Here is a 23,952-nt window from a genome sequence, read left to right on the forward strand (position 1 = left end):
AAAAATCAATGTTTCCCAAAGAGTTTAATTAAAGAATGGTTAAAAAGGAGATTTGTGTTTTGGAAGAGTTCTGGCTTTAACCACTGAAAGATTCTGTGGTGCTCTAAGAAAGGGGGTCAAGCATGCGAGACATCCTAGAAATACTGATGAACTGAAACTCATTTACAGGGGAAATAAAATCTGGAATTTCTTAAAAATGTTGTGCAAATCTTATTTTCAGCTTTAGATTTTTTTTCAGCCACAGAATAGAAGATTTGACATGATGACACTAGATTCTGAGGATAACAGATTTTAATCTCAGGTTATACTGCCTTGCCATCAGCAGCCAGATTCAGAGAGAGCACAATCGGCCATGCTTTTCTTTGTAATGCTGTGATGCTGAATGCACAGGTGCTTGCTAGCTGATGTATCAGATTTAGGGGAACTGGTAGATTTGGACAATACAGTATATACTAGTGCACGGGAGCAGAGTGGTCCAGTGGTCTAAAGCGCTGCCACTATGAGCGGGAGGTCGCAGGTTCGAACCCCAGCTCATGCAGCTTTGCCATCCTGCTGCCGGTGCTCAGAGGAAGCACAATTGGCCCTGCTCCCTCCGGGTGGGTAGATGGCGCTCCCTCCCCACATCACTCCTAGGATGATGTCCATAGCACAGGGCGTCTGTGAGCTGATGTATCGGAAGCGAAGGCTGGTGGCTGACTTCACATGTATCGGAGGAAGCATGTGCTAGTCTTTACCCTCCTGGTGTGTTGGGGCATTACTAGTGATAGGGGGAGTCCTAATGAGTGGGTTTTCTTACAGCCAATGAAAAGCCACAAATCAGTCTCAGAAAATTAGAACAGTGTGCCAAGACCTGCATGAAAATGAAATCACATTTCTGCTAACGAAGTATTTGTACTTTATTACTTGACTCCTCTAGCAATGAAAAAAAAGGGGATGGGGGGGTCTTAGTGAGTTGATGGGTTAATTGGTTAATTGCATAGTTGAGGGAATTTGTTTTTTACTAAATTAAAGAGTTCACTTATTTTTCTAGCCTGCACTGTATATGTACAATAAGTTCAGTTAGATTGTGTTTATTTAACTGGGACTTATATATTTTTATTTAACTGGGACAGCCATATATTTTACTGTATGAGGTTCACTTACACTTTTGTGCAGCTGTATATGTAATATACTGGGCAAAATAAATGGATTCAGCTTCTGATTCTCCTGGGAGGGTCTGGGAGCAGCTAGACGAAGCCATGGAAATGCTGGTGATCAAGTGACCCAGTGCCCCTTTCCAGTGCAGCTCCTGGAGAAATGCTGTCAAAACACGCGACAGCACATTCTTTTTCACATTTCATCTGTGTCCTGTTCTCCCCCGGGGCCCAAAGTACAACACTAAGATTCTGCTTTGAGCCAAAGACATTGTTATACCTCATAACACATAACACATAGCACGTAACATTATACGCTGAACTTTTACATAGGGCTCAAGCTATGTAATGAAAATGGGAATACCTTTGAAAATTTGTGGTAATGAGATGAAAAATATTCATGGAAAATTGCCACTGCTTAAATTAGAGAGTTTTTTTGGCAGTGTCATTAAGTAACTTCACACTGGAAGCTGGCCAGCGATGCTATGCGTAGGGCCTTTAGGAAACGCGCAAACGTTTCAAATACAGCGGCGCTGTGCTTTTGTTTCCGTACTCAGATCGAGCGCGGAGAGTTCCAGCAGGAGTCTGTTCTGAAGCAGCTGGAGGTTCTGCAGGAGGAGGAGAAAGAATACCAGCACATCAAGGTGAGCTTGGATAGTTTTATATAAAAAAAAAGGGTAGTCTGGCGGAAATTCAATTTTACACACTCTTTTGTTATGTCAGATACGACGTGTTTCGAATGCTAAGTTCTTTATCAAAAAATAAATAAATAAAAATCAGATTATGCTTTATTATACTTTATTATACCCATATTCAGTATCTGAGAGCTAAACTCCCCCTCCCAAATAGAAAAAAAATATCAAATCTTTAAAAATAACAGCATCAACCCTGCCCCCACACGCACTCCTGTTATGGATAAAATTTTGGATTCATAGTAAATCATTGTTCAGTGTTTTATTTCACTCAGTTGCTGAAAAACAGAGGAAAACTTAAAAAATAAGGCATTAAAAAGCTGGTGGGGCCTTTAAAGTTTATTGAAAATTATAAAATTGCATATTTTATAGTGATCCTCACATCATTCAATGCAAATTTGTGTAAAATTCCGATATATTTAATATGTTTTATACTGCTAAAATGGCCTGGGGTCTAATTGACCCCAAACAACACTGATGTATACAAAAATATGTACAGGACACAAAAAAACATATTATCACATTAATTTTATGTTTACCCAATGGTTCCCATTAAATTAGGAAAAGTCACCAAATATGAAGTAAATACAGCAATATTAACTGCTTATTTAAAAGTGTTAAACATTGAATGGGAGGGTTAAACATTAAATCTGCTGAAATGTCATGTGATTTGTATGCTGTATCGATGCTTTAAGAAACTTGCACAATCCTATGGTCGAGGAGTCGACTCATAATTCTTACTGAATCATAATGATTCGGATCACTGATCCGACTCGGTTCAATGATTCAAGACGTTGCTTAGAAAAGCATGCAGTGGCCACGCAGTGATCATGTGATATACAGTCAGATTGCCTCACACACTGCATTATTACACTGAAACCTGAGAAATATAGCAGTAAACAAGTCACAGAAAGTAACTTTATATACTTTATATAAAATAAGGAACGCTTATTCTATGCTTTACAATGGATGAATCATGCACCCCTTACCGAAATGCATTGACACATATATGTTTAGGGTTATTTTCAGTTTTAAATTAATGTACATACGAGTAATAATTTTCATTTATAGTCGCTTTACTAGGATATTTTACCCTAAATTAGCCTATTCTACCCTATATTCCATATTCTACCCTGTATTCCCTATAATACCCTATACCCCATATACTAATGTATACTTCCTATACTACTTTATACTCCCCATATTAGCCTATTCTACCATCTATTCCCTATACCTCATATACAACTCTATACTCTTTTTACTAACCTAAAACCCATATACTACTCTATACTCACTATACTACCCAATACCTCATATACTACCTTATATAGTTCCTTTTTAAGTACTCAAAAGTTTAGTATTCTGTTGCCAATACTTCTTCACAATAGACATATGTTTGTGATAATGATGAAAATAATTAATAATGAACTGTATATATATATATATATATATATATATATATATAGAGAGAGAGAGAGAGAGAGAGAGAGAGAGAGCGCACAAGCAGCAGCTAGGATTTCTTTTTCTTTAGAAATATGAGTTCAAGAGTAATAAAAGAATGTAAATATAAAAGAAAGGCCATAGTGTTAATTAAAATGACATAATAACATGGATACATAAAAAAGATATAATATAATCTAAAAAAGACAAATGAAAGCACTATATTTTCTTATGTTATTAAAAGTGGAATTATGATATACAGTTCAGAAGCCTTGTAACTGCAAATGTAAAGAAGCAAAACTTCATATTGACGTTGGGATATTGAGGAAATTGTTTAAATTCGATTTTTTTTTTTTACTAAGCCAGTCTTTGGGTTCCTCTGCTCTTCTGTTAACCTTCACATCTGGTTTAATCACATCCAGCCCAGGGGCTCCATCACTGTCAACGAGGGTATTGATAATGCAGTTAAGGCCGTTTTGTCTTTAAAGCCACGTTTAGTGCTCGGTTCTAAATCGAAGGCCATCATTCAGCTCGTTCAGTCTTTACTTTGAACAAGCCATGCTGTAGCTTTACTTGGTTCTCTTAACAAAAGGAACATAAGCTGCATTACCAGTCCTTGATTTATGACTCATGGCTCATGTTCATACTCTACTTCTTGTGCAGAAAGTGTTGAGATAAAAAAATAAAAAACAACTCCAATTTCAGAAAAAAAAGAGATGCCATAGAGTAGAAAGTAGGGTATCACTTTATTAGATGGTCGATTATAGATGCCTTATAGATGTTTAACTAACATTCAACTGAATATCTGTTAAAAGTACCTTAACTCTCAGCTGAATGTAATGAATGGTTCTCAGTGGAATCTAACTCTACATTTAACCCTAATACTAACCATATCCCTAACCAATAACCAACCTTAAAACCTAACCTAACATTTGCCAAGAAAATTAAAACTAACCCTAAGCCCCTGAACTCATTAAGTTTAGGGTGTAGGTGTAGAGTTAGGTGTAGGGTTACATTCAATAAAGAATAATTTACATTCTACTAAGTATTCAATTGCATTTAATGTTCATTTAGTTGAAGCTCAGTTGATTATCTAAAAGGCATCAACAATGCAACCATTCAAGAGAGGTTTTACTGAAAGTAGTAGTGGAAATGAGGCTGTACTTGTATACGATTGTAGTTAAACATCTGTTGAGTCCAAGCAAAGTGCAGATACACCTATAAGGGTGAGAAAGAGTAAGGAGCAATTCCAAATAAATCCAATTGAGAGCTACTCTACACTAAGTCAAGACCATAGACTGTATATATAACTATAGACAGTATGTCCCTGTTCACTCCCATTTTGATATTTTGAAGTCAAAATACGGGTAAAAAAATAATTGACGAACTGGAGTAGAGTATGCACATTAAAATAGATGCAGACAGAGGTGTCAAGTACTAAAGTACAACTGCTACAAATGACATTACTTTAGTATAAATGTTGGTTATCTGTACTTTACTGAATTATTTATTTTTCAGACTAATTTGTACTTCTACTTTTTACATTTTCACACAATTATCTGTAATATCTACTCCTTAAATAAAAAATAGCCTAATTACTTCTAATTTATTTTAGCTTGTTTTCATTCCAGCTTCTCATACAAAAAAAACTTCTATCCAGATAAATCTCTCCATCCAGGTAAAGTGAATCTGATTGTGGTTGGATGAGAATTATAAACACATTCCCTATTGGTTTATATGGTATGTACATCACACTCCAGCAAGGGCATAGCAGACATGTGTAGCCTAGTATGAAGATGATCTGTGCAGCTGAAACAGTGTAGTAGCCTAATGCATCCCAAATTTGTCAGCATTAACATTTTAATATAACATTTTAGTCATTATGGCTTTTAGCAAAATGTTTTTTGGGTAGCCTATAGTTCACTATGGGCTCCAGTGGTACAATCCAAGCTTTTGTACTTAACAGCATTATTCCCCCCTTGTATTACTTTTACTTTTATACTTTAAGTAGTTTTAAAATTGTACAGTACTTTGAAACTTTTACTTGAGTTGTTTAACTTCTACAGAAGTATTTTTGTAGACTTCTATCTATACTAAAGCTTGCAGAATTCACAGAAATGAACACCTGAACTTTACATTTCCTTAATGTGCTGGGCAGAGTAAAAGAAAGTACTTCAGCCAGCCACCAGAGGGAGTTTAGCTGTTTTGGTTTCACTTTTCAACTGCTTCCATCCAGTGAACTCTTACATACAGTCTATGATTAAGACAGTCCTAAAATAATGATTGGAACAAAGGCAAGTTCTAGAACAAATATTACAGTGATCTAGCTAAATTTGAGACTGTCTGTGTCCTGCTTTAACTACATGATTTTCTGTTACATAGAACATCACTTGAATGAACTAGTAAATGGTTAATGCCAGATTTGTGCTGAACTGAATAGCGGTTCATTCATTTTCATAACTGTCTGTTCTGCTTCGCCAAAGCCAAGGTAGATCTGCAGTTTTCTAATGAGAGTTCCCACAGTTTGTCATTAAGTCACTTAGAATGGAGTATTTTTTCCCTTTCTTTTTTCAGAGCAAACGTACTCACCCGCAGCCAATCATTTTTCATTAGGAGAAGTAATTCGTTGATCACTTGCACTGAAAAAGCACGCCTGGAGATGAGATATAAAGTGAGAAAGTGGGCCAGTTTGGATGTGCCCAGTCAACAATGCCTAAGCGAGATAAATTCCATTTCATCGCTGCATGACCACTCAAGAGAAATCGCGACCATCATTTCTCCTGAGCCAGAACTTTTCACATTACCAGTCAAACTTTTTTCAATGGAGTTTATGGGGCACAGAAACAGCCTCATCATGCTAGATGGTGTGTGACTGGAGCTGACTGATTGCCTTATTTATACGACCAGAGTCTATGAACGACTAGCCTTAAAGGGTGGGTTATATTATAAAGCTGAATGTGATCATAATCACACAGAAAATACAGCCGCTGTTTCTGCTATTGATTGAGTAATACCATTTTGTCTCATTACTTACTATTCAACAGCTTTAAAAGCATAAAAACCCTCAGTGGCCACTGTAGAAACACTGAGCTTAAAACACCAGCTCCATCCTGCTGGTGTACAAAGACTTTAGCCCAGCTGCTGCTGTACAGAACTTTTCAGTTTGGTGTTTTTCAATTTAAAACTGATTTAAATTCTCCTTGGACTAAGTGGTGCACCAGATTCAACACATCAGAAGATTTTCCATGTGTAGCTGCTGTACTAGACCAGAGCCATCACCAAACTGGACAAGTCCTTGCTGGTCATTAGTTCTGCACCACTGCTGTAGCCAATCAACATTTGTGGTCAGGATTCTGGTTCCCAGCCAGCAGGTGCAGCCAATTTTAGAGGTTTCATGCTCTAACACACTAGCTTTAAATCTGGAATAGCTTGTTAGTTCTTATCTGATTAGGTTCCATTGAGTCACTCTTGGCTAGTTATGTTAGCAGAGTGAACCCCTCCTCATACACTGTACCAACCCCCAGTGAGACGACAGTGCTGAGCACTCAAACACCTGGTCAACAGCAGTCCTGTGTTCAGGATGTGCAGTGTGGCTCAGCTGACAAACTCTTTGTGGGTTTCTAATATCAACCTACGTAATTAGTGTACGAGGACCTCAACAGGGGTTGATGAGTAGAAATATAAGGTATAAGACTCTCTTAAGGATCCCTGCATCCCTGCCCTATTCCTACATATGGTCAGGTTTCTGATTCCAGAATTTGGAACCAGGTTGGGAAACACTACCATCAAGTCACTCTTAACTGGGTATGTTTGGAATGGCAGAGCACCCTTAATATACTGTACCAAAGACTCAGCAAGACTCTACAGTGCAGAAAATGGTCTCCCACCTGTAAAATTTATTGTCAACAACTGTCCTGTGGTCAGAAAATAGTGGCTGTTGAATTGCTGTGGATGGTGGCTGGAAAAAGGTCTACTTATTTCTAATCGTCCACCTACAGTTTGTTGTATAGGTAGACCTCAGTAGTGCCATAGAGCAGTGGTTGCCAACCTTGGTCCTAGAAGACCCCCTGCACTGCACATTTTAGTGGCTTCCAGCTCGAAAACACTGCCTTCAACTAAGAAAGTGCTTGCTAGCCATCAGATGTGTTGAAAGCATGGCATTCCCTAAAATGTACAGGGCAGAGTGTCCTTCAGAAGCACAGTTGGGTACCACTGCTACTGAGTCACTCTTAAATAGTTACTCTTGGCTGGTAGACCTCTCTCAAAATATCAACCCCAGAAATATGGCTGGTCAACAAACTGGCTGAAAATGAATGGAATAGAGGCATCTGTCAAATTGTCCATGGTATGGGTCTCTGAGTGTCTCAGCAAACTAAGACTTTGGCCTTTGGAGGATTAAAATTTTGAACCCCAGGTCATGCTGCTTTGCCATCAGCAGCCAGAGTCAGAGATAGCACAAATTGCCTGGCTCCCTGCTTTTTGGGTGGGTAGTTGACACTCTGTATATCACTTAAATTTCTGCATCAATCCAATTATACTGCTCTGTCTGTTAGTTGATGTATCAGGGCTGGTGATCTAGCACTTTCCTTTGGAAGCATTGGCTGCCTGGTGAGGGGTTGATTGGTGGCAGTTGGAAAAGAGGCGGAGTCTGACTTCACATGTATCAAAAGGAGGCATGTGCTTGTCTTCACCCACCTAGTGTCAGAAGCAAGGGTAAAAGTGAGCAACAAGTATCTCCACACATGCTAAATTGCCAGACTATAAGGATTACATATAGCTTTTCCATTAATAATTCCTGCAATTTATGGATTAGCATTCCTCCTGCTGTTGCATTCATCATCCAGTCCCAAGGGTTGCTATAGTCTTTTAGCTCATTTCCCCTGGGCATTTTCTGTGTGCATATTTATGCATGTGGAAAAGTAGCACTAAGAGCAAAAGCAGATGTGTACACACATGTAGAACGTAGCGTACCATCCTGCCTCTCCCTCCCCGTCTGCTGAAGCTATGCCTGGCATTGCTTTCCTCAGGTTGTCATGGAAGAGTCATCTGGGAGTGATTATTTTCTCTCCCACGAGCTCCGGCCCCTGATGCGCGCTCACAATGGCTTCCACGTCTCACACCACCGCCCAGCTTCTTAGCAACCGTGCCCAGTCAGCGGCACAACGCCGACTTCCATCTACTTCTGCTTCCACCGTGCTTTGATTATGCCTTTTTGTGCCGTATTTAGAAGGAGAGGATTTTCAGTCCAATTAAAGCAGAAAGCGTGTAGACTAACAGAGAACTGTTGCTTTTGTTTGCACTGCCTGGGCACGAATCATTGAGAATCGCTTAATTAGTGTGGAATGAGATTTTTGGGTCCTATTGTGAAGAAGGGGAGATTTTGCAACCTTGTGCCAGGCTTCAGTTCTTGCTCTTCTTCAAATGTTTGCTTGCTTATATTTTCTGTATTGTATCATAAATGCAGGTTTAATGTTGAGGATGTGGTAAGTGGGGAGGTAAGGCTGGTGTATAAAGTATAGTTCATAAAGGTAATTTGGTCAGACAGGGGCATAAATCCTAATTAGTGGGCATCAGTCTCCTATACAAAAGGCATGTATGAAAAATATTTTACCTTAAATATAATGTTAAAGTATCAATATTTATTTGTCAAAACACGGCATATTTTTATAATATGTTGTATATTTAAATAGTACACTTGCACAGTATATCTACGTAATAATACATTTATTAATACACTTAAGACAACAACCCTTTTGGTGGTATTTCACTGATTCAGCAAACTGAACTGGATTTTGTTACTTGAAATGGTTAAATAAAGTTGCAGTGCTTTTTCTTTAATTACAATATTTTTATGGCATTATTTCCCAAATCATTTTTACATAAAACAACCCATGCACCTTCGTTTTCAGAATGAAATCAGATATTACAAATGTTACTATCTTATGAAGTCTTGTGAATATTATGACTTTTGCTATCATGTTTGAAATAGTTTTGAATATATTGAAATATACATACAATTCCCAACACCAGCTCGCCATGCTCAACAATTGCACAAACCAAAGACTATGGTGCATTAAGCATGGATATGATTTATATAACATATAAATATTTTCCCACCACCAATACTATCTGATTTTTGATCAGAATCATGCTAGAAGCTGTGAGGACTGATTTGATTTTGGTTGCATGCTGTCACAACTATAGCCAGTAAACTACAGGGTTTACTGCCTTGAAATTTGTTTGCCAGAAATGCCCACAAAAAAAATGAACAACCAATGTTCTGTGCAATGAGTGGCAAGACTCTCAACAGAGACTTAACAGTAGGTGTCCAGTGGTTCAAGCACTGGGTTACTGGGTTGTTAGATTGGTGGCTGGCCACCACTGCTGGAACATGTTCACTGCATATGTGTAAAGGTTTTTATTTATTCTGTGTCCAAGAAAAAGCAATGCATTCTCCTACAAATTTAACACAGTTTTTATATTAAATGTCTCTTGCTTCTTTTTTCTTGTTTCATCAAGGATCCCACTAACGGCTACTACAGCGTGAACACCTTCAAGGAGCACCACGGCACCCCCACCATCACACTGGCCAGCAACCAGAACTCGACAGAACTGCGGCGGGACGCAACCAACACAGGCGGCAACACGATCGGCAAACAGCGGGTCCCCACAGGCATGTCCTTCACCAACATCTACTCAACACTGGGCGCTGGGCCCAACCGCCTGTACGACTACGGCCAGCGCTTTGTGCTGGGCATGGGCAGCAGCTCCATCGAGCTGTGCGAGCGTGAGTTCCAGCGCGGCTCACTGAGCGACTCCAGCTCCTTCCTGGAAGCACAGTGCGACAGCAGCGCCAGCAGCTACAGCAAGCAGGACGGCTACGTGCAGTTTGACAAGGACAGCAAGGCCTCGGCCTCCTCATCCTCGCACTACTCGCAGTCGTCCTCACAAAACTCAGACCTCACGAGGCCCCTGCAGAAGCGGATGCAGACACATGTGTGACACTGCCACCCGGTGGATGGAGGACTTGTGATGTAAATGAAAATGTGGGACAAAAGACAAATGCAGGAACCAGATCAAGCACATGACCTATACTTTTTCTGTTTTCTTTTAGTTTCTTTTTCCTACTCTTTCTTTTGTTTCTACCTTCGAAGGATGGCTTCATCATAAGAATATCCGTGTCTGAGTTGTCGACGTACTGTATTTCCAGCTTTAAAAGCCTTACCGTTATTCTAACCCTACTTGAGTCTGAGATTTCCCAACTCTGGTCGATTCCTGACGAATGACTTGGAAATGATATTGGGTTTTAAAACCCTGGGTCACAAAACCCAGAACCCTTAAATGTGGGAGTACGGCACTGAAGTAATGTTCGTGCAGCATACATCAATGACATCATTGTATAGTGTAGGCTTCCCGGAACTGAACAGGAGGCTCCTAAGAACTGAAAGGTACTGCACTTTGTTTGTTCATCGACCACCTACCTCCCCTAAGGAGTTGCAAGGCAGGACAGAACGCCGCCAGCCACCAGACTAACGAAGTGCACGCAAAGAGTCAGGACTCTTTTTGACACTTCGACATTTTGCAGGACAGCCAAGATGGGAGATGTGCGAATGGAGCTGATGAAGTCTACATTGCTGCCATGTTCTATAGACCACAATGCCAATGGCAGCTTCAAAAAGACAATGGCCTCTTGTACTCTCTTGTACTCTGTTGTACAGCAGAGCTGTCTAAGTGAATCTGTATGATTTGTCGGTACCTCGCCTTTCCCTTTCCCCACAGCTATCGCACTTATTCAGTGTGGATGGAATACAACTTGTACTTGTAAAAAAAATGAGAAAAGAAACAAAAAAAAAGAAGAAGAGTTTGCCCACAGACTTAATCACTGTCAGTCAGTATACTTGGATCCCAGCCCTCTCGGCTCCTCCGATAAGGGGTTGCAGAGATCTCGGCTGGAAAATGGTTTTGTGCGTTCAGAGCTTGCCATTCAGAGATAAAAGAATATCACTGTACATTATTCATCTTCTCTTTATTTCCCCACATTTTTTTTTTCTTCAATTGGAACATTTTCTCTTTTTTTGTCCCTCTTTCAACTCGGTCGTTTGATTTCACCGACTTTAATAAGGACTTACACTGGAAGACGAATGGATGATTTCCTCTCTCTTTTCTACTTTTCTGCCTTGAGTGGGACGATTTGAAATGTGCAGACGTTTCTGTTGTATGTGTGGATCGAGGGATGTTTTTATTATTATTATTATTATTATTATTATTATTATTATTATTATTACACTGCTGTATTTGTAAAGATAATGCTTCGACACTTGGGCAAGTGTCAGAATCACTGAAAAAGTAAAATACACTCTGTCTTGTTCCAACATTTTGCAAAGGCTATATAGACAACCGCTTACAAACTAGTGACACACTTTTCCTTGCACACTTGGGTTATTTCACTTGAGTTGAATGCTGCGTTCCATTTGCGCTTGGGTATCAGAATTTTGATGAAAATTACTAATTTCCTAGTTCCAAGTGGGAAATTTGAACTGGAATGTTCCTACAGGTTAGATTTTGTAATCGACAATTTGGGGGGAGCCTGAGAGCCTGAAATCTAAGAACAGCAGTAAAAGCGTTACTACTATACAGTTTACAGGTATTACTTTTATCTATGTGTGTATCATTATTGAACCAGAGGTACACACAGAAATTTCCAACTTCTAATATCTGTAGAGATTTTACTATATTCTCATGCTGTTTCTGGATGTGCCAAAAATACTGCACAACCCCTGGTTATCAACTGGTATCAACTGGGACAAATGCTGACAGTGAAATCTGAATGCTTCACTGGAATACAGTCAACTCAGCTGTATGTAATGATGTAACATCCTTTCCAGCTCTGACATGCCACACCCAAGGTAAATGGAACGCAGCATCAATGCTACGAAACAAATGCTTAGTATCTCTTTCTTACTGTATACGTGGTTTTTCAACTGTTACTGCAAAGCCACTTTGTTTACACTGAAACTAAATGAATTCTGGCTCAAGTGGTCCCTACGTAAGTCCATAACTGAAACTAGCTGGAATGAGGCGGAAATGAATCATTTATTGTATACTATAGCCATTCACTGGACTGTACTGCAGCGTGTCTACTCACTGTTTTAAGTGAAATGTCTGCACTGCGGAGATGTTTACTACAGTACATGACAGAACTGTTTTGTTAATTTCATGCTCAAAAGGTTTATGTGTGTTATCATCAGACTCATCATCAAAAAAAAAAAAATAAATGCACCCAGAAGGAAATGCTGTATTGCAGTACTATTTGGAAAGAACATAAAGAAATAACTTACCAGAAATAAGTAATGTCGTAATATACAGTATGTGTGTGTAAGGCAATAGGCTTGATGTCTCGGCACGGAGTTGTAGAGGTTCCTAATGGTGTCAATCGTGCAGATCAGATATTCTCCTACAGATTTTAAATTTCATCCCACACATTTTAAATCAGGCATAGGTCTAGCAGTGTGGCAGGCTATAGTATAGCATCTGTGGTATAGCATCTAAAGCAATCTTTTTAGATGGCGGCAGCAGCATGTGGCCCAGCATTGTCCTTTTGGAATATTGTACCAGAGTGTGCTTTCTTAAGAAAGGGAGGCCACTGGTTTCAGGACCTTATTTAAGTAACATCAGGCTGTCAAATTGTCTGTAATAAGGATCTAAAGAAACTAAATTTACTTTTCAATAGCATTGCAATCTAAAATATTCCATTCCCCTTCTGGATGCATCTTTTTTTTCTTGATGATGAGTGTGTTTGCATTGTTCATCTTTTATTTAAAAAGCACTTGTACAATTATTAGTTACTACTGACAGCACTTGTGTGGGACCTACTGTACAAAACTGGGCACAGTCCATCCAGACAAACACTGGGACCAACAACAGCAACAGCAAAGATACACAAAGAGATACACAAAATGCATGCCGCATGCCACATGCAGATGCTAAAAACAGGAAGCAAAGTGGGCACCAACTGTTCTGTAAGATTACACTCTCATCAAGATATGTACATGTATTTGTTGTGCTATCGAACCTCAGAGCTCGATAGAACTGCGGGCAGGAGCAATTTGAGCAGTCCCGGCTCTCGATAAGGCTAAGTCGGGGACACTAGATAAGGATATAGTCCACATGGGAGGGAGGTGGGATTTCGGCTTTCCTGGCAGCCGTCCACGCCGAGATTAGCCGCAAAGCGCTGCTCTCGCACGAGCCTACAGGAGAAGTTCACCACAGAAGCATGTGTTGACACCTCCCCGTAAGCGTCTTATGTAAAGCATTCACAATGCCATAAATAGTCTATGTGTTCTGTGGACTTAGATAATGACGCATAGCTTTGCTGTCAACAGGAAGCCCAAACATGTCGCGGCTTTCCACTGTTTGGGCCTAATTATCATAAAGCTTTGAGGTGTTTTGGCTTGTTTTTATGATTTTTTGATATATATATATAAAGCTGCCAGAGCTGTAAAATGCCCAGAAAGCTAAAGAGTAAAGAGGACAGTTCGATATCATGCCGTGTAAATAAAGAAGAAGAAAAAGCAATGCTGTCAAGAAAAGCAAAATAAAAAAAAAACAACATTCTGATGTTTAACTTTTTTTTTCTCTCAGCATGACTTTGCTTTCTTTCTTAAAGGCTCTAAAATGGTAATATGGAATACTTGCAAGACACGAAAGAAGTCATAAATAGCTTGTAAATGGTATGGTGAATGCTTTATATGAGAAACGTATTGTAAATCATTACAGTCTGGAATCCCCAATTCATGTGTGCCACATTTCTGATTATCTCAATCTCCCTGTTCTGAAGAAAAATTGAATTAGATGTTGAATCAAGTAATTGATTTGAGTTTTTGTGTGTTTTTTTTTTTTTTAAATCACTCAGTTGAATGATTGGTATTTTCCCCTTGCAATTTATACACAATCAAATTTCTAAGTATCCCAGCCAACGTTCTTATGTAGGGCTTACAGTACATTAGTGGAACATGGGCTTGGTTGGTTTCAGGTGGGTTCTGAGTGGGTTTTTACATTGCACTATACAGTGAGACCAATTAAAAATTATAAGTTTGTTTGATTTTACCAAATTGAAAACTTCTTGAATATATTTAAGAGGAAGATGGATGATCACAAGCCATCAAACCAAGCTGAACTGCTTGAATTTTTGCACCAGGAGTAAAGACATAAAGTTATCCAAAAACAGTGTGTAAGACTGGTGAAGGAGAACATGATGCCAAGATCCATGAAAACTGTGATTAAAAACCAGGGCTATTCCACAAAATATTGATTTCTGAGCCAAATGGGCTGAACTTTTATAGCACAGCCCACCTTAATCAAACAGGGGTTCCATCTAGACCTTATGTGCGGTGTCCCACCTAGATGGGTCCCATTACTGACATCCATCTAAGTGGAGCCAACCTGGAACCCATTGACAGAAAAGCTCTGGTGGAACATTAAACATGGACATGTTATCTGGGTAGATAGAAGAAACAGCTCTTGTATATCTTTTGTCAGTTATAGGTTCTCCATCAAGTTCATAGGGTTCTAGCTAGTATTATGTTTGTTTCCATAGTTCCATTTCCAGTTCCAACTCAATCATGAAATTTTACCTAAAGGGATGGCTTGGAAATGCCTGTCCACAACTGTATAAGTTGTCCCACATCTGTATAAGTGAGGTGTTATTTTGTGAATGAGGTTAAACACTGGCAAACATACAGTTAACAGAAAGTGTGTACTAAAATTCCAAAATGTCATAGGACAGGAACTAGAATAAATGTGTCCCATGACTTTTGCCAAGTTCCAAAGAGACTAAACAGTGTATATGAGTGTGGGGTCTCCTAAATTGAATGTGGATGAGATTTCTGCCAAATGAGTGAGCTGCTTTTTGGTTAGCATGGACAATTCTAGCCAGATGTTGCCAGTCATGATCATTAACTTCATTAACTAACCGAAATTGAATATCCCATCAAATTGGCACCCACTTTCAGACTTCACTTCACCTCCTGTAATTGATGTTGCATTGCTATGAGCACCCTGGCCATTTGTCAACCTCACTCACAAGATAACACCTCACAACTTCAACTACAAGCCTTGATCCCAGGTAGTGCTTAATGACAATTTCTTATACTGCTGCCCTATGACTTTTGGCATCTGATTTGTAAACATATGTATTGCATATTTAGACTGGTTGGAGATATTCTATAGCCATTAGATCTAATACAGTGTTGCTAGAATGTCTCTCCAAGGATAGAAAGTCACTGATCCCACTGTTTAACCATAATTATACAGGTGGCACCATGCCCAGCTTTCTCAAATCTCGACCGAGACTTTGCAAGAAGGTTAAGCCTCATCTTGTCATATGTGTGGCATTTTGTGCTCACTTCAAATTTAACAATTTTCCCCTTGGTCGCATTTTCTTGGCTTAAGCAGAGACGAGGCCTGAGTCTGCATTTAGCAGAGTGGCACCTCTGTCAAAACCCTCTGACAGTTGTACCCTCCAAACTGGACCCACACCAACCAAGTTCTTATCAAAAATCTCCAACACTCCAACAATGATCTCATTCCTGATCTCTTTTCTAAATCTAAAAGCTCTTACTGCTTTATTACACCCTAATTACATCATTAGGATCTTTGGAATTACCCTATGGGCCTGTTTGCACTGGGTATTACAAATTATCATGCATATTTTTGGAGATTGGATCACATTTGGATTTCACTTGTGCAAATGAAAAGCTAACTGTTAACACGCCCTTTGTGATTGAGTTATGATTGGATCACTCCAACCACATTTGGAGTTTGTTCAGGTGTATGTAGAGACGGATCTTGTTTAATTGTATACTACAATTATAGGTATATCGTCGCTGTCCAATGAAAAACAAGTATCTTCATTTTTTGTTGATTTTTAAATTACGACATAATTTGAGCAGCCAAACTGTCCCTTACACTGTGCAAAAATTTCTTAATGAACGGACCAATAGAAACTCTTCAAAATGACCTGAAATAAACTCTTTTTACATTGACTTCCACTTAAAGTTTAACGTTTTTTCTCTCTCCTGTAAAGTTGCTGTTTTGGAGATACTTATTTTTTATTGGACAGCGATGATATACAGAATGTTTTTTTGTGATCAATTTCTGTCAAGCTAACAAACTAACAAACAAAAGTAATTAATTGCTATATTTATTGTTATTATGGATCCTCAACCATTCTTTTGAATTGTTCAAAGTGGTCCAGATCAGAGTGATTTTTGACTGAATTTTTTTTTTCCTTTTTAGGAATAGGAGTTGCCCATATAAGTCTTATTTTAACAATCTTTAGACAGCTGTCAACAGCATCCCACGCATCGTGACTTAGGGCGTGTCAGTGTGTCTTTGCTATCGTAACGACAGGAAAAGCTTGAAACATGCAAAAGTCATGTACTAATTCTGATTTTGGCCAATTGCTATTTCAATAGTGCAGCTACCTGGACGTGTCCAGCACTTCCGTAACAAGAGGGGGTGTACTGTTGGTGTCTGCCTAGAGTGTGTTCAGTCAGTGGGGCAACTATGTTTTCCAGTGCCAAGATAGCAATACTCCAGAAATGAACCTCAACAGACCTTCCAGACTTCCAGACCACCATGCCCATCAGTGTAGATACATTCACAAGCCCTGTTGCTATTTAAATTATGCAGGTGGAAGGCCTGAAAATAGATGTTTAATTTATGTCACATTGTCTAAAGAAACTGCTCAATCGAGTCGAAGACCTACATTATTTCAATTCACAGAAAACACAACAGTCTAAACCCTCTCCTTCACCTGCTAGGAAAACAACCGGCACAACAAACGAGTCAGCAGAAGCCGTAAGCACTTCACGTGGCATTGTATTCGCAACATTTCAGTGGGCTTCATACATGAGTGCCACTGGATGAGTCTAATTTTACAAAGAGATTGGTGCCCACTGCCAGGCTTAAACACAACAAGGCCTGTTTCAATGCTGATAATACAGCTCAGCACGCTCCATGCACTGTACATAAATCCCTAATGCTATCTGTACAGAACTTTGCTGTTATTTTCCTTTGTTCTTTAGTCGCTTTGGATATTAAAGAGCAAAAAACTAAATTTCATGCCACTGACACTTGTATAGACAATCACTCTCTTTTTTTCTTACTTTTTTTTCGTTCATTATTTATTGTTTCCTTTTAAGTCTGCAGTGTTTCCAGTCAAACTTGCCTTAGCTTAGCTGAGGACCGGGTGCGCCGGTTTGGTCCCGAGTTCTGAGACCTCACAGACGTGACTCAAACACTACTTCAGCTCGCCAGAACAATGAAGCAGTAAATGCTGTCTCATAAGAAAAGATAAGAGCACTTTAAGTGGACAGACTTTTAGAGAACAATAGACCTCCTGTTTTAGCTGAGATAAAAATTTGGCTGGAATTTAGAGTGTTGTTCACTCAATACCAATCAGAACTTTTAATGAAAAAGTTCTAAAAGCCAGCTATTGCAATATTTCAAGGATTTGGCTTCTCAGTGCACTTGGTCCAGTTATTGACCAGTTCTTGGACAACTTCCTAAAACTTGCATTTGGTTTCTCTTAATAGGAAACATACAGTAGTTTGTGTTCTTTTTCTCAAATACAGGATTTGAGTTTAATAGCTTGGTCCAGTTATTGACCAGTTATTATAGAACTTCCCGAAATCATAATACATGCTCTATGATACCAGGAAGTCATCTGAAGCTTCTGGTGTCACAGTGCACTTGGTCCAGTTATTGATTGGTTGTTGGATAACGTCCTAAAACTAGCATTGGGTTTCTTCTAATAGGAAACATAGTTCATGTTCTATTTTCTGAATCCAGGGTTTTGGGTTCAATAGCTTGGTCCAGTTATTGACTAGTTATTAAAGAACTTTCTGAAACCAGAAACTTTCTAAAACTCCATCCTGGAACCAGGACTTGTATTCAGTAGCTTGGTATTGTAGAACTTCCTGAAATCAGGATTCATGTTCTATGACACCAGAATGCCATATGATGGTTCAGGTGTTATTGTGGCACTGTACATTGTCCAGTTATTGACAGATTATTTGGAGAACATGCCAAAATCTATTATGCACTAGGTCAGTTGCTTTTTTACCTGTTATTGTTGTGAGGAGACCAACCTTTGGGAACTGGGCCTTTGGGAACATTGAGTGTCTGACGCTCATTCAAATTGTGAATTATGGTTGAAAGTTATCCTTCAACAGGAGTCTTTCCCACCAAATGCTCATGTGGGGCTTACAAGACTGGAACATGGGCTAGGTGGGTTTCAGGTGAAAATGGGCTCTGGGTTGGTTTCCCAAATGGGTCCTATTGTTGCAGCCACCTCTAATCTCTAATGGGTCCTTTCTAAGCCCCATATGCAGTTTACGAAACAGATGGAGTGCATGTTTATCCCCTTTTGGAACATCATGGAACCCATGACGCACAACTTTCTGGTTTTTGATACAGGCCCCACACTCAATGCTGTGAAATGTAGAAAAAGTCAAACTCAAGATTCTTTACCAAATTGAAAGATAATTTTTACACCATTGTTTCTCAACGATGGCCCTCAAAGCCGACTTTTCTTCAATTTGAGTACTTTTCCACCTTAATAACTCAATAATGGGCTATTAATAAGCTAATTGGTTAGATCAGTTGTGGAAAGATCATTGGACCTCCAGGATGCCCATGCCCATGTGGGCGTACTGCCTGTATTGGTGGCCCAACTGAGTGCCAGAAAGATTTGTCCATGAATTTCTATGTTGGTACCACATATGTACAGCAGTAGTGGTCCCCACCGAGTAACCCGATTAAACATGGGCCAAAAACATGGACCAATTTTGGTTGTACCTTGCGCATTGGACCTTGATGAGACCCATGTGAGATAACAATGAGCTGTAATGATGGACCTATTTGGGAAGCTCACAAGAAATCCACCAACACCAAGGAACCCTTTGATTGCTAGAAGGCTCCTGTAACTTAGTTAACAAGATAGATAAGATGAAAAATATAACTGACATAAAATGTTATTACTGAATCGAAATGTGGTCAGAATATTATGAACATATATGGATTGTTAAGGCTGCGTTAACTTTAATAGCAGCAGCAGCCGCAGCAGTATTGCAAAACCAATCTCTGGCTACCAATCTCTGGTCAATGCTTACAAAGAAAAATGCAAGAAGCAAATTGGCAGCTCATCTAACCTTGACAGTCTGAGGCTTATATACGTTCTTTTGTTGGCTGGCTGCGTATAGTGTGGCTACTCTTAAGAATGCAGTGCCGACCAATAGCTCCCTATTGATCTGCCCGCTATTCTCAAAATGACTACCACGTCGCCCCCCCCCCCCCCCACTCCTCTAAACACAGTCCCCAGTCTACGCCTGTCAGTCCGCTCGCACAATGTGTGTATGCTTAACACCTCCGCTCGCCAAACTCGAGAGGTAATCATGGGCAAGGCCACAGTGCTGTCGTGCCAGTCGGAGCCATTTATGAGTTCCTGTCCACCTCCATTCTCTTAGCCATCGCGCACTGTCCATACGCATCGCTTCAATTCCCAGGACTGTAGTTACGACAGCACAACAGCATGTGACAGCAAATATCACCATATGGAGCAGTTTATGCGTTCCACTGGGACCTGTGTGCTAAAGAAATCCCTTCCGTTTAAGATCTCCTCATTTTCCCAAAGCTGTCTCAAAAGCCCAAAGCTGTCCAGACTTCCCGGCTCAGCCTACGCAAACACGTATGTACAGCGCAGGCGAACACGGGGTCTGCGATGGAACAGACGCCTCGGATTATTATGGAGTTGTGTGTATATAATTTGCTTATCAGAGAACACCTGCAGGTCCCAGGCCCTCTGTCCTGTTGGGCCAGAGTCTTGGACCATGTCTGGTGTGGAGCTGTTAAGGGTTGTTTCTGCCGTAGAAACCTTCATAGCTCGTTTAAAACAAAACAAAAATATGGGGGATGAAAAACCTTCTTTCTGTATTTAAAAAAAAAAAATCTACAACTACTGCTACTACTACTGTAAAATGGCCCAATTGCCTCTTTAAACTGTGCCAAAATAGCATTTGCAAATGTTTTATTGGTTATAAACTATAACCCACTATCTGATGGTGTACCTCAAATTTTGGAAGCCTACAGATACTCTAGGGTGGATCTATACCTTATGAATCAGGTTCCCCAACAAATATTAAGCCTGATCTTGGTCTACACAGTACTTTGAATGGATATTTTCCATTAACAGGAAAATATAGTCTACAACTTAATTAGTTCTTGTATAGAATTACTCTGTTTCCAATAGAATAGGATCTAATATTGGCACCATGCTTAATGCCAGGTGTGAGCTTGAGGGATACAGGGGTTTGGGGATGAGGTAAGGTGGTCATTAGCCAAAATTCTGACCAAACTAATGTAATTGTCGCTTGCTAAATACAATCAAATCCTTACACCAATGCTATAAAATGTAGTTTAAAGCTTCCCCTGGATGGTAGAGAGACTCTTAACAAATGCAGGATGAACTCTGAGTGAATAAACATGTGTCACACTGCACAGCACATTTGGATTAATCTAAACAAAAACTAGCAGTTATGAATTCTAAAGTACACAATGCTGCATTACAGGACTACACTAACATATGTTGAAAAACAATGTCCAACATTTTACTTGTTTATTCATATACTTTTTACATTATTAGTATGTATTTGTTTTCCCCAGTATTCCTCTAAATTAGTGTTCATTTTACTCACCTGTTTTCCAGATCTCTCTATATCCACCAGGCTATTTTTGTTACTGTGCCTTTAAGACACATGTAAATGACCTCTGCTCTGATTGACTCCTAATAATGTCAGTGTGAATGGGTTAGCCTTGGCCATGTGATAATGTACTGTATGTCAATATGTTGGTTTTTGTGAAATCACAAAATCAAGGAATTTATAAAAGTGTGTTTTTTTTATATATATGAACTTGGGCAGCAAATGGTAGGTTTGAAAACTATAAAAATGTATTTTTATATTTATTTTTCACATTTTAATTTCCCCCTTTTTACTTTTCTGGTAAAGTTACCATTTCTGTAACATTGGGTGTCCTCATGCAATGGGGAATCAAAGATCAAAGATGGGCTTCCAAAGAGCATCTAAGAAAAAAGACAATTTTCAGGCCCTGTTCGCATGTATCCAATCCACATGACAAATGCCCCTTCTTCTTAGCTATATAGGGAGTTAGAAGATTTAGCGTTTTCATTAAAACTCTGTTTTGCCTGTCCACACGACACAATGCTGATTGGCCAGTCCATGGTTCAGATATAGGTCTAGGCATGGCTTCAGCCATAAGAGACCTTCAATTGTTTCCCAGTAAGAATTTTCAAAGTCCTCTGATCTACCAGTGATCTGGGGCCTTGGAGATCTTGACATGCTACCCATGCCTGGGGTTCAGATATGGCTGTGGGTATGGCTAAGGCCATGAGAGGCCCCAAAGCAATTAATAAAAATGGTGTGAGTCTGCTGGTATACCAGTGGTCTGGAGTGATGGAGAGGTCTTGACTGGTTCACATATGACTATGGGAATGATTTAGGCCATTAGAGACCCCAAAAATTAAAAGGTTCCAAGAAATGCAAAGTCCTTTGATCTACCAGTGGTATGGGTCTTGGGGTTCTCACTCACTATCCATGCCCAGGGTTTAGGCATGGCTGTGGGTATGACCATGACCAGGAGAGACCCCAAAATGGTTTCCAAAGATGTTGTAAGTCTGCTGTTATACCAGTGGTCTGGGGGCTAAGGGAGTTATGACTCTGAAGTTGTGCACATGGTTCTGACAAGACTTTGGGAATGACCCCAAAACAGTTTCCGAAAAGTTCAAAGTCCTGTGGTTTACCAGTCATCTAGGAGCTTCGGAGTTTTGACTCACTTGCCGTTCTCAGTGTTCAAGCATGGCTGCAGGCATGGCCACGGCCATGAGAGAACCCAAAGAGGTCTGCTGTTTTTGACTCTGAAGTTGTGCACATGGGTTTGACAAGACTTTGGACATGACTTGCCATTGGAGACTCAAAAAATTATCCAAAAAGTTCAAAGTCCTCTGGTCTACCAGTGGTCTGGAGGCTTAAATGCCCAGGGTTCAGACATGGTTGTGGGCATGACCAAGACCAGGAGAGGCCCCAACATGGTTCCCAAGGAAGTCTGCTCTTATACCAGTGGTCTGGAGTGTTGGGTGGTCAGTGCACATGGTTCTAACACGACTGTGGAATAATTTAGGCCATTAGAGACCCCAAAAAAGTCCTCTGGTCTACCAGTGGTCTAGAGGCTAGAAGCTTGGGGATCTTACTATCCATGCTCAGGATTTAGGCCTGGCTGTGGACATGGCTTTGACCTCAAGACAAGACAAGACCATACTGATTTACCAGTTCCTGTGTTCAAAGTTTAGGCACTACTGTGGGCCTTGCCATAAAGAAAACTTATTTTATTTAAATATTTGGATACATGTGGGCAGGGTCCATAGTAGATCCAGCATCACACTGAACACTTTCTCTACCAGTTAAGATGATGTTAATCTTGAAGCTTTTGAAAAGCAGAAACTGGGCCCAAAAAATCTGTTTGATGGGGTGAAAGCTTCTGAGTTTTTATGAGCCATCGGTTCTTTCCCAAATGATTCAGCCCAGCCACTGAGGGAGGCAATCAGCTGACGAAATGTTAACGATATTTCTGCTTCATTCGGTCTCACTGTTTGTTCATAAGAGAGAGAGAGAGGAAGAAAGAGGGAGAAAAGAGAAAGAGAAAGGCAAAGGTTTTGCTTCTAATTATTTCCGTACCCAGTGGCTACATTGCGTCAGTGCGTTGTGCTCTACCGAACCTTCTTTTTGTCTTTTTTCTTTCTTTTTGTTTTCCGGAAAAATCTATACCGATATATACTATAAGTGTACACACAAAAAAATAAATCATGCTTCGATCATGCAGGATGTCGGTGTTGATATTGATCAGTTGCTGTGTCCCAAAGGCGTGCCGTATGATTCGGTGTCGAGACCGCTCAGTCTTGGCCTTTTCTTTTCTTTTCCTGTACGATGAATTTCACGATATCACGCCAGCCACACTGTAAATGCCACAAGCACATTTTTAATTTCCTGCCAGATGATTCTTTTTTTTCTTTCTTTCCTTTTTTGTTTCCTTCCTTTTTCCTCCACAAATCAATATCTTGTTAGTCGTTCAATATCATGCTACCGTAGAGAACAATGGTGTATACACTGAAGTCGCGAACAACGAACAATGAAAATCTAGCGGTTCTAAAAGTTATACACAAGCCTACAGTACATGTCATGGGGACAAATCATCAGGGGTTAACCACTACACTTTTCACACAGTGGTTTCTCTCTGTATCCATGACTGAAAAAGACATAAAATACAAAAAAAAAAGAAACAAACATACAATGAACTGAAATGTATTTTCCCTGTAATAAATGGTCTGTGATCCTATGATGCTTTTACTCTGTATATTTGGGAAAGTAAAAAAACATGAAAACTGATTTAAGTGAGCAACTGTTGACTGACGTCTTTATTGTGGTCTTTAAGTGGGTGGGCTGGTGGGTGGGTTGCACATGTGTGTGTTTATCTCTGAGTGAAAGTGCAGCCGTTTATGACTGACAGTTCTGCTGATCTGAAAGCTTACTTTAACCTCACCATCTGTTCAATTT

The 23,952-nt window shown here is 39.7% G+C and overlaps 1 protein-coding gene across 5 annotated transcripts in view; it reads left to right on the forward strand.

Moving 5' to 3' along the window:
* kirrel3b (kirre like nephrin family adhesion molecule 3b) overlaps positions 1-23,784 on the forward strand; it is a 385,143-nt gene extending 361,359 nt beyond the window's left edge. For all 5 annotated transcript variants that reach the window (XM_022667734.2, XM_022667736.2, XM_049483738.1 and 2 more), the window contains 2 exons: positions 1,691-1,777; positions 9,785-23,784. In XM_022667734.2, coding sequence (XP_022523455.1) covers positions 1,691-1,777; positions 9,785-10,267 — 570 coding nt within the window. In that variant the 3' untranslated portion in view covers positions 10,268-23,784. The remainder of the gene's footprint in view (positions 1-1,690; positions 1,778-9,784) is intronic.
* The last annotated feature ends 168 nt before the right edge of the window (positions 23,785-23,952 follow it).

Source organism: Astyanax mexicanus, chromosome 9, assembly GCF_023375975.1.
Source record: "Astyanax mexicanus isolate ESR-SI-001 chromosome 9, AstMex3_surface, whole genome shotgun sequence".
NCBI lineage: Eukaryota > Metazoa > Chordata > Actinopteri > Characiformes > Acestrorhamphidae > Astyanax > Astyanax mexicanus.